Source organism: Tursiops truncatus, chromosome 20 (assembly GCF_011762595.2).
Source record: "Tursiops truncatus isolate mTurTru1 chromosome 20, mTurTru1.mat.Y, whole genome shotgun sequence".
Classification (NCBI taxonomy): domain Eukaryota; kingdom Metazoa; phylum Chordata; class Mammalia; order Artiodactyla; family Delphinidae; genus Tursiops; species Tursiops truncatus.
In genome coordinates this window covers 29061927-29074130 of record NC_047053.1, presented here as the reverse complement: position 1 = coordinate 29074130, position 12204 = coordinate 29061927, and the positions used below count along the sequence as shown (strand labels likewise).

Genomic DNA, 12204 nt, shown 5'->3' with positions numbered 1-12204 from the left:
ATCATAGTAGTCCTTTAAATAGTTAGCACTCTTGAATAAAATATGATTTACTTCCTAAAAATTTTAATTCTATACAACTCTTCAAGGACACATCAAAAGACTTACCAATAAGCCAAAGAATGCCCTTCTGTCCTAGTGATTCTTAAAAAAGAATCAATTTGAAACATTTGCTTATATTTCAAAAAAAAATCTACTAAGCAAAGGACAATGCAAATGCTGCTACAGAAGAAATATAATTTCTTTAAAAAAACCATCACGTTTGAAGTTTGCTGAAATAAGGTTTGTAGGACTAAAGAGAAAGGTAGTAAGCAATACAGACCTGCATAGTCCACATTTCTCTAATGTGACACCCTGTAAACTTATTTATGGATAAAAACAAGCATGAAGAAGTGCTGCAATTGTGTCTTAAGCAAGTTATAAGTACAAATAGCATAAAAATTTTGTATTTACTAAGTGAAGTAAGTCAGAAGGAGAAAGACAAATACCATATGATATCTTACATGTAAAATCCAACATATGACACAAATGAACTTATTTACAAAACAGACTCACAGACATAGAAAACAAACTTATGGCTAACAAAGGGGAAAGGGGGTGGGGGAGGAATAAATTAGGAATTTGGTATTAGCAGGTACAAATTATTATATATAAAATGATAGGGGGGCTTCCCTGGTGGCGCAGTGGTTGAGAGTCCGCCTGCCGATGCAGGGGACGCGGGTTCGTGCCCCAGTCCGGGAAGATCCCACATGCCGCAGAGCGGCTGGGCTCGTGAGCCATGGCCGCTGAGCCTGCGCGTCCGGAACCTGTGCTCCGCAACGGGAGAGGCCACAACAGTGAGAGGCCCGCGTACCGCAAAAAAAAAAAACAAAACAAAAAAAAAAAAAAACAAAAAACAAAACAAAAAAAAATGATAGGGACTTCCTTGGCAGTCCAGTGGATAGGACTCTGTGCTTTCACTGCTGAGGGCCCAGGTTCCACCCCTAGTTGGGGAACTAAGTAAGATCCCACAAGCCGCATGGCATGGCCAATTAAAAAAAAAGATAAACAAGGTCCTACTGTATAGCACCGGGAACTATATTCAATATCCTGTAATAAACCATAATGGAAAAGAACGTGAAAAAGAATATGCATATATAGGGACTTCACTGGTGGTCCAGTGGTTAAGAATCTGCCTTCCAATGCAGGGGACGCGGATCTGACCCCGGTCCGGGAACTAAGATCCCACATGTCGCTGGGCAACTAAGCCTGTGCACCGCAACTACTGAGCCCGTGCACTCTGGAGCCCGCGCACCGCAACACAGCCCAGCACAGCCAAATAATAAATAAACAAACAAACAAACAGATGGAACAAAATATTATGCACAAAATGAATAAGCTACAAGGGTATATTAAAATAAAAAGAATATGTATATATATACGTATAACTGAATCACTGTGCTGTGTGCCAGGAACTAACACAACACTGTAAATACTTAAACAAAAAAAGTTTTGTATTTAAAAATGCTATAGAAATTCAAATTAAGGTGGCTTCTGTAACCAAATATAATCAAGGAAAATTACTTACTAATTTAAGCAGTAATGTAAAGTTGTTCCATGTAGAATGATATCAAAAAGGAAATAAAGAAAAAAAGACACAGGTTTGCTCTTCTGAAATCTATCTGTTCTCATAAACTACTTTCTTATAGTTCCTCTGACCTACAAGCTTACGCAACCTGTTAGTCAAGTCTTAGAGGCTATTAAAAAACAATACAACTATTAGTATATGTCCTACAGAACAGTCTAGCTATATTTCCCAAATGCAACTACCGACGACTATGCTTAATACAAAAGTAATTGTGATTTTTAAAACTGATATAAAAGGAGTGAAAGATATAAAGGAAAAGGATGAAAAATAAGGCTGAGATGAAAGAAGAATATAGACTAATTTTCATATTGGCTCAGATTCTCTTCCTAATTAAACTACAGTAAAATAGGCATAAAAATACACCTAATTAAATTACAGTTTTAAATTGGCTGCCAGTTATGTGTTTCTCTATATAGATTTAAAAATCAAAACCTAAGTAAGTAACTGTTTTAAGCTGGTAGCAAGATGTGTTAAACAAATACTACATTTCATGGGACTTCCCTGGTGGCACGGTGGTTAAGAATCCACCTGCCAATGCAGGGGACACAGGTTCGAGCCCTGGTCCAGGAAGATCCTACATGCCGTGGAGCAACTAAGCCAGTGCGCCACAACTACTGAGCCCACGTGCCTAGAGCCCGTGCTCCAAACAAGAGAAGCCACCGTGATGAGAAGCCCATGCACCACAATGAAGAGTAGCCCCCGCTCTCCACAACTAGAGAAAGCCTGCGTGCGGCAACGAAGACCCAACGCAGCCATAAATAAATAAATAAATAAAAACAAATACTACATTTCATATATATTGCAACTAAAATCTCCAATTCTATTTGCTCAGCATTTCAAAATCAATGTGCCCAGGAAAATATAATCAGTTACATTAGAATTCTGGCATATTAACTTATTTTGCACACTTAGCTAATTAGTGATATATCAGTGTCACCATGTTGATGCTGGTGAACGTTAACATCGATATGAATTAATAAAATTTGTATCACTTAGCAAATTGTTTCATAGTATAGCAATTTTCAAAGAATAAAGTATGTACTAATATCCTGGATAAATAGGTTTTAGTTCAGAGAGGATTCATTTAAAATATGGTATCTCATCAGTCCAAGAATAAAATGGTGAGAACAAAACAATGTAACTCAGGTACCAGAACGGTAAGCCAAACAGTAGGACATATTTTTGCAATTAAGTCCTCATACAATTACCAGATAACCTACTGGATCATCTCGTTTTTTTTTTTAAAGATACTGTGGTTTCTGCCTCTCTCTCTCTCTCTCTCCCTTTTCTTTTCTTAAAATGTATTTATTTTTTGGCTGCGTTGGGCCTTCGTTGCTGTGTACGGGCTTTCTCTAGTTGCGGTGAGCAGGGGCTACTCTTCATTGTGGTGCATGGGCTTCTCATTGCGGTGGCTTCTCTTGTTGCAGAGCACAAGCTCTAGGCACGCGGGTTTCAGCAGTTGTGGCTTGCGAGCTCTAGAGCTCAGGCTCAGTAGTTGTGGCGCCCGGGCTTAGTTGCTCTGTGGCATGTGGGATCTTTCTGGACCAGTGCTCAAAACTGTGTCCCCTGCATTGGCAGGTGGATTCTTAACCACTGCGCCACCAGGGAAGCCCTGGATCATCTTGATTTGAAGATAATTTCAGGAGCAGCATTTTAACGAAAATCCCAGCTAAAACATTTTAGCAATAACAAAGCTTTGGCTCAACATGATAATGCAACATTCAGTTATAATAGAAATATGTTTTATTATGGACAGTGAAACAGAAACAAAGAGAGAGTAGAGGTATCAACCATGTATTTCATGTCCTTTTCTAGAATAAACAATGTTTATTAGGAAGCTGTACCCCCATTTACAATAAGTATCAACAATATCATGAAATAGTGGAACAATTACTGTCCAAATACTGAACTCCTGTAACCAAAACACATTTTATGTTCAAGAAAACACAGTATCACACACCAAAAATCACCCCATACACACCAAAACCAAAAATCAGCTCCAGTTTAGGACTGTACTGGCTGGAAAACACTTATTGTGTTACTGCTTTAAGAACCCCACGGAGCACCTTGTAACTCATCAACTGCACATTTTCCTTCGTAGGGAAACAAGGTCCTCTCTCAGTCACGTAGGCATATGGAAATCTCAAAACCCAGAGGCCATCAGGTGGGAGAGTGATTTCTTGTTTTTCTGGGTAGAATACTGGACATGGTGGTGGGCCTGGCTGAACCTGAAAAACACAGGTTATATGATTAATATATTTCAATAAGAAACACCTGAAAGATAAGTGCCTAAACAAAGGATAAGTTCACAGAGCACATAAGATTAAGCAGGTAATGTGTACATTCTTAACTCCAATCATATCTGATATTACATTAAATAATCTCAAATACTATCCTGCTTTTCTACAGATTTTTAACTTCAAGTTCTGCCTCTAACCAGATGACGTGAATTGATGGTGTGAACTGATTAACACACCTACAATCTATTTTTCAAGAAACACAATGTTAGGTAGAAGAGGTATTTAAAATTAAGACCTGTTTAATTAGTTTGATACCCTGTACTTTTTTCATATAATCAAAACAAGCATCAGCATTTTTTGTTTGTCTGGGGACAAAAAGGGTTATATTTCTTACCTGAGGCATTAGTATTATCTGCAAAGGAGCATCAGGAACCACAACGAAAAGCCTCATAAGTTGAGCATAATGTGGTTTTAGCCCTCTACCCTGAGATGATGACAGAATATATAAGGGCATATCACTATTCAGGGCTTTTAAAGCTGATTCCTTGGGCCCACTTCCCATTACTTTCATTACTTTGTCAGGTCCTGAGCACATAAATCTTCGTCCTCGAGAGTCTTCATATTCAAAGCCCACAAATGCTCGCGCTATGTCATCTCGCCGTCTTCCTCTTCCCATTACAACTGCACTTCTCTTTCCAGGAACAGCTTTATTTGGAGCAGGCCAAGAATTTGTGTCTAAGTCTCCTTCATCTTCAGCCCTAGTCCTGATGACAATGTCCCAAGGCATAAGATAGTTTGTTCCTGGAATGAAGCCCTGTTGGTCCAAACCAGTATGAAAGTTATAAGACTTAGCAGGGCCTAGTTTAATCAAAGACCAGCTGGAGAATTTAGGTAGGAGACCTTTGGGGCAATTTGAGTGTAGCATGCCCGGGAGATATTCAACCGTGGATGCCTGCCGATCAACCAAGTTTGGTCTCTTCTCAGTTTTTACTTCTCCTTGACCATGAACTTCTGGATTATCTCCTCCTGCTTGTGGGTCAGCTGGATAGGTACCTAAACTATCTGTGGATTGGCCTAAGCTCAAAGCTAAACTCAGGCTTGTGCTCTCTCCTTGGGTTTGAGGTTCTTTTTCTTTAAGTTTATCAGCATCTGCATCTGGAGGGGCAGGAGATGATTCGTTTTTGGCAGGAGCAGGATCTGGAGTACTTGGTTCAAATACTGGGAAATTGATGTGATCCAATTTTCCACAACATTTTTCTTCCAGAAGCTATGGAGGAAGGAAAAAAACAAACTAATCCTGTGAACCTTTCACTGAAAACAACACATGCTTCACATTAAAAAGCAAGATCAACAGTTAATGGGTAAGCAAATAAGTACATATAAAGAAATTTCCCTTGTTAGATATCACACTGCAAGTCACATTTACTTATCTAGATATTTTGCTCCTGAAAAAGTATATTTTTACTCAGATGGTCGTTAGCAAAATAAAAATAAAAAATAAAAAAGAGAGAGAGAGAAGAGGAGGAAAAAATGTAGAGTCTACCTGATAAAAGTCATAGTTAGCTGCCTTGATATCAAAGGGATCATCTCGAGGTGCCTGTTTCCTTCCACAGTTACAGGCACCAGTGGATCGAGCTCGGCTATTGTGATACAGCACAGGAGGATTTCTATCAGGCTCTGGTTTTTCTCCTGGAAAATATAAGTCACTATTAATTTTACACACAATGCAGACCCAAATTTATTTTGCATTCAATTGCACCTTAACCCCCAAATTTCTCCAACCAGTTCTTTGGAAATGAGAAGTAAAAAACCACCCAAAACACAAAAACTTGACTACACACATCTAACAGAAGCAAGTGAAAATACATGACATAATACATATTTTTAATCTAAACTTTTAGGGTCTCTAAGTAAATTTTATCATCATCATAGTGCCCATACATTTCACTATATTCATTTCAGTTAAATAAAAGGTAAAAATGTTAATATGAAATTCCTGAAACTTTGTATTATTTAATAGTTCTCATTTACTAATCCCCTAGGGTTCATTCTTTAAATACAAGAACATAATTAGTAGTCATAGCTGATTTTTCTTTTTACAGCAGGAGAAAAAACTTAAATCTGATGTACCTAAATTTCTGCAGGCCCCTCTTTTTAAAAACATAATGAACAAACTCTCTTAAAACAAGAATAAAAACACAGCTCAAAGTTTTGATTTCAAAATACTGAGAAAATTTTGGCCACCTGATTTAGGTAAGGAGTGAAATTTATGTACACAGTGTTGATCAGTTAAACTCCTCTCCTCACAGAGCTGATGGCCATTGCTCCAAAACTTGTAGCAGTCCTCGTGTAACTGCATGGCATATTTGTGAAAGGCTGGACCCCTAGCATGTTGACTGTACACTCGAAGAGCCTGGGCAAGCTGATTCTTATGGACAGTCATTGTGTAATTATGAGGCAAATTTGACTGGTAGGCACTATGGGCCATGGGTAAAGCTTTCTGGCACCGGTTCTCTGAGAATTTTGTGTCAATATCCAAAAACCCTTCCAAGACTTTAATACTGCTTAAAATCTTAGACGTTAGCTCCCCAGTGGGAGAGCCCGGGTCCTCCTCTTTCCCATCGATAGCTACTTCATACAGTTTTGAAGCTGCTGAGATCCACTTCTGATAAGTAGGAAGTTCAAAATGGGAAGGCTGTGGGTTCCTGCCCACACTGTCATCAAAACCTTTCTTGCTTAGTACTAGCTCTACATGCTGCCATAGGAATTCCCGAAGAGTGAAATCCACTAGCTGCCCAGAAGAACTGGAACTGCTAGTGTCAGTGTGGAAAGACAGCTGTTGTCGGCTGTGCTGCCTCATCACCTGGTATCGCCTGGACCCAGAAAGGGGTGCAGGGACCAGCAAAGATTCAGGGTCTTTCACAGTACAATGACTCCTAAGTTGGTCCAGCAACATGCCTACTGGGTCCTCCTCCTGGCTTCCAGGAACTATGTACACAAACGCCTGATTGGCCGGCACAGTAAAGAGGCAGTTGATACTCTGATTAGTCAAGACACGACTCTTCCGGAAGATTCTATAAATCTGGTCTTCCAGGGCATGCTGCAGTCTCCTTTTGGGAGAATGCTTCTTGGGCTTCTCTGGATGAGCTGGGTCTTGATTCCGAGGGGGTTCCACCTTGAGTGCTCCATTGAGTTGAAAGAGGAAAAGGAGTCTAGGTGGGCAAGGTCTGCAGTTTAGCTTCCAGTCTTTGCCAACTGGACAATCCTTAATGGCTGTTTTGAGGAGGGGCAGTACTTTCTGTCTCAGTCCATCCAGGGCTCTGAATACTCGATCATAAGTGATGTCAAAGGAACAAGTGGGATGGACCAGAAGCAAGATGTGACAGACGGAGAAAAGGTAAAGGAGACTGAGGCACTGCAGTTTCTCTTGATGCTTCCAGAACTCGTGCGCTTCCGCATGAGGTAAAGGGAGGCCACCTCCAGCTTCCCCGCTCTGAAGGGCCCGACAAGCCCGGAGAAGCTGGGAATTGTCACAGATGGAAGTTAAAAGAAGATACAGAACTTTGCTTTCCTGGTTGTAATAGGCTTGCAGAAGGCTGTAGTCCTGGGAACCTGGCTCAGTTCGGTTCCCTTCCGCGACAGCTACACCTCCCCGAACTGGATCCCCGGACCCGGCGCCAGGGACCCCGGCTCCACCAGCCTCCCCGACGACCCCAGCCTCGGTCCTGATTCCAGGCCCCGAGTCTCCAGGATCTTGGCGGCGAAATAGGGGGAAAACCTGTCGGTCGCACACGGTGTTCACAAGTGAAAACTTCTCGGAATTCAGGCGCAGAGCCGTCTTGCCGAAGATTCCCACCACGCAGATCTCATCCTCCCGCCAAGGAGGCTCCGGTCCGCCAGCCGCGCTCCCACCACCCTCTGTAGGGGACCCCTCGGGACTTTCAGAGCCTGTCCAGGCTGAAGCGCCCATTAAAAGCTCTCTCAAACTGACAGGACCCGCCATGGTGCGGAGACTACTCTGGCGTTCTTCCGGTCCCTCCGGTAAACAGAACCGGCTCTCGTCCAAGTTTGAAATCCCTCCTCCGCTTCTTCAGTTGCTGCTTTCCTCTCACTTTAGGTTCCGCCTCTCGCTTCTCCTGTCATAGTTTTTCACCAGGGTTTTACCTAGTCCTACAGCACAGCTGATTTAAGATTTTCCTTAACCGGAGACTGTAGGAATTGAAATATCAAAAAGACATTTAGAAGCAGTTAGGGTTTTTTTTGTTTGTTCTTCTTGATAGACAAAACGTTTAATGAATGTTAAAAGTTACAAAATCATTTTAGTGAAAAGGAGAGCTGTGTTTGTGACAATCTAAAATGACATTACATGCAAGATAAAGGCAGAAGTAAGTAGTTTTGAAAAGGAATTATATTCACACTGTGCTAGATTTAATTCTTGTCAAATATTTATAGAGCATCTACAACAGGTTTATTGTCCTCACCACATTAACCTCTTAATCCTTTCTACATCGTATTTTCTTTCTGACAAACAACTACTCACCCACCCACTCATCTCACCTCCAACTTTTTTTTCACTACCAGTAGTGATTTTATTTTATTTTTATTGAAGTATAGTTGATTTACAATGTTGCATTAGTTTCAGGTGTACATCAAAGTGATTCAGTTATACATACTTTTTCCTGATGCTTTTCCATAATAGGTTATTACAAGATATTGAGTATAGTTCTCTGTGCTATACAGTAAATCCTTGTTATTTATCTATCTTATATATAGTGCTGTGTATCTCTTAATCCCATACTCCTAATTTACCCCCCCCCTCCTTTTTTCCCTTTGGTAACCATAAGTTTGTTTTCTATGTCTGAGAGTCTATTTCTGTTTTGTAAATAAGTTCATTTGTGTGTTTTTTTTGGATTCCACATATAAGTGATATAATATTTGTCTTTCTCTATCTGGCTTACTTCACTCAGTATGATAATCTCTAGGTCCATCCATGTTGCTGCAAATGGCAATATTTTATTCTTTTTTATAGCCAAGTAATATTCCATTATGTGTGTGTGTGTATGTCATATATATGTCACATATATATGATATTATATATGCCTCATCTTCTTTATTCATTCATCTGTTGATGGACACTTAGGTTGCTTTCATGTCCTGGCTATTGTAAATAGTGCAATTGGGGTGCATGTATCTTTTCAAATTAGAGTTTTCATCTTTTCCAGGTATGTGCCCAGGAGTGGGATTGCTGGATCATATGGTAACTCTATTTTTAGTTTTTTTAAAGGAACCTCCATACTATTTTCCATAATGGCTGCACCAATTTACATTTTGACCAACAGTGTAGGAGTGTTTCCTTTTCCCCACATCCTCTGTAGCATTTATTATTTGTAGACTTTTTGATGATGGCCATTCTGACCGGTGAGAGGTGATAACCTCATTGTAGTTTTGGGTTTGCATTTCTCTAATAATTAGCAATGTCGAGCATCTTGGAAGCAGTTAGTTTGCAGTTCAAGGAATAAAAAAATTCCACAAAAAAGAGTGTCAAATCACTCTTCTAAAAGTAGGAAACGGTTTCACTTTAAGCTCCAGAAACTTGCTGTAGAAGGATTAGTCTGCAGCCCAAAGAAGGAGCTTTTTAGAAATGCAGAATCTTAGTCCCCACCCCAGACCTACTAATCAGAACATGAATTTCAATAAATCCTAATGATTTGTACACACTTTATAGTTTGAGAAGCACCACTTTAAAAACATCTTTCAAAGCAAGGTGAACAGATTTCTTTCTTGACTCGTATCAATGGAAAAAAAAAGGCAGGGATTTTGAAAGGTTTATGGAATACAACAACAATAAAATATTATCAAACTCAGAAGAATATATACCAAAATGTTTAAAATGTGTTAGGATTTGTTTAATTTTTTTCTTTACTCCTTGTTTCCCTGCTTTTTAAAAAAATGGATTTTTTTTTAGAGCAGTTTTAGGGTCATAGTGAGATTGAGCACAAAGTACAGAGTTCCCATATACCCTTTGCCCCTACACAGTCATAGGTCCCTTTACTGTCAACACTGGGCTGCAGAGTGGTACATCTGTTACAATCTCTGAAACTACTTTGACACATGATTATCACTCCCAAATTCATAGTTTACATTAGGGTTTATTCTTGGTGCTGTGCATTCTGGGTTTGGATATGTATCCACCATTAACGTGTCATATAGAATAGTTTCACTGCGCTAAAAATCCTATGCATTCTACCTATTCATTTCTCCCTTCCCCCAAGCTCCTGGCTACCACTGATCTTTTACTGTCTCCACAGTTTTGTCTTTACCAGAACGTCATACAGTTGGAATCATACATACAGTGCATAGCCTTTTCAGATTGGCTCCCTTCACTTAGTAATATGCATTTAAGTTTCTTCCGTGTATTTTATGATTTGCTAGCTCATTTCTTTTTTGTACTGAATAATATTCCATTATCTGGATGTACCACAGTTTATTCACCTATTCACCTACTGAAAGACATCTTAATTGCTTCCAAGTTTTGGAAATTATGAATAAAGCTCCTATAAACGTCTGTAGGCAGGTTTTTGGGTGGACATACTCTTATTTTTATATCTCTATTTTCTAATTTTTCTACAATGAACACTTTCTTCAATGTGTAATATTAAAAAAATTCTTCCTTGAAGAAATGTGGAAAGCCTTAATTCAATGTTTGATTTAGCTGGCTGGAAGTTCAAATAGTTAAGCTTTATTACTTTAAGAAAAATACTCTGGCTTTAAAGTAGAGATGAGATTAATTTGTGTTTAATGAGCTCTTACTTGGATGTCAAAAAATGATCACAATAAAAATCAAACAGATTAGTTACTCTGTGTATGGCTCTGTGCTAAGTCCTTACCAAGAATTATCTCATTTATGCATGATCTCACTTAACTGTGGAATCTAAAAAAAAAAAAACCTAACAGAAACAGAGAACAAAGTGGTGGTTGTCAGATGAGGAGGTGGGTGGGGTAGTGGGGTGGATGAGGGGTAGGAGGGGAATGGATGAAGGTGGTCAAAAAGTACATACTTCCAGTTATAAGGTAAATAAGTTCTGGGGATGTGATGTACTTCGTGGTGACTCTACACAGTGAACAATATTGTATATTTGAAAGTTGCTAAGAGATACATCTTAAAAGTTCTCACCACAGGAAAAATATTATAACTATATAAGGTGACCAAGTTTAACTAAATTTATTGTGGAAATCAGTTTGCAATAGATACATATATCAAACCATTATGTTGTATACCTTAAACAAATACATTATATGTCAATTATATCCCAAGAAAAGTGGTTAGGGGGAAGAATTATCATTTAATTCTCAAAGGAAGGGAGGGGCCCTAAGTCCTGGTGATGGTGTTTTTAATATATTAAGCTGTGTTGGGCTTCCATAAATTCTTCTCAATCAACACTTATTTACTAACAAGAATTTAGAAAGGAGTAGAGGTGGGCTTTCAAATGTATTTTTAAAAATTTTGTTTGTCTATTGGTTTTTACTTGTTCGCTTCTCTACTTCTATATGTCCAGATTCTATCTCTCTTCTAAAAGCCAACTAAGATAAGAAATTGTACCTGTTTATCCACATAAATTATATTGTGATACTCATCATGTAGATTATTTGCTATGTTTAGTATGTGACTTTGCTACTATAATTTTAACAATTCTTTGACTTACAAATCCAGGAAAAAGTGTATATTAACCACATCCATTTGTATAGATTTCCCAAGTAAACAAAATGTTGAGAAACCAAATTGAAAAGACTCTCTATGCAGCTGCTTCCCACTAGCTATCTATTTTACATTTGGTAGTGTATATATGTCAATGCTACTCTCTCACTTCGTTCCAGCTTACCCCTCCCCCCTCCCCATATCCTCAAGTCCATTCTGTAGTAGGTCTGTGTCTCCAATAGATGTAAAAAAAAAGAATCTCTAGAAGAAAACAAGAGTAACAACTCTCATACTTTGCTGAAGGGACCATAGATTGATTGGTACAACCACTTGGAAAACCAGTTTGACAGTATCTAGAAAATAGGCATGCTTTATAACCTAGCAGTTCCACTCCTAGATATACACACTAAAGTAACACTTGCATAAATGTACATGTTCAAGAATGTTCAAAATGGCATGCATAGCTCATGATAGCCAAAAACTAGAAACAACCTTAATGTCCAATGACAACAAAATCAATTAATAACTATATTCATACATCAAAAATAAATTATCTATAGCATTGCACAATAATATGGTTGAATCTTAAATGTAGATTGAAAGAAGCTAAAAACAAAAGAATATATAATGTATGATTCTATTTG

General features: G+C 38.8%; 1 protein-coding gene across 1 annotated transcript; it reads right to left on the bottom strand.

Moving 5' to 3' along the window:
• Positions 1-3344: 3344 nt before the first annotated feature.
• Positions 3345-7906, bottom strand: SMG8 (SMG8 nonsense mediated mRNA decay factor). Its single transcript, XM_004312073.3, has 4 exons — positions 6109-7906; positions 5408-5553; positions 4259-5131; positions 3345-3852 (listed from the first exon to the last, which is right to left on the bottom strand). Exons 1-4 carry the CDS (start codon positions 7865-7867, stop codon positions 3655-3657), a joined length of 2976 nt encoding a protein of 991 aa, XP_004312121.1. The 5' UTR covers positions 7868-7906; the 3' UTR covers positions 3345-3654.
• Between the last annotated feature and the right edge of the window lie 4298 nt (positions 7907-12204).

Coding starts and splice junctions, on each gene's coding strand:
- SMG8 (XM_004312073.3), bottom strand. CDS start 7,867: ATGGCGGGTCCTGTCAGTTTGAGAGAGCTTTTAATGGGCGCTTCAGCC. Junction 5,554..6,108: donor TCACTCCTTACCTAAATCAG/GTGGCCAAAATT, acceptor TATATTTTCCAG/GAGAAAAACCAGAGCCTGAT. Junction 5,132..5,407: donor CTAACTATGACTTTTATCAG/GTAGACTCTACA, acceptor CTTCCTCCATAG/CTTCTGGAAGAAAAATGTTG.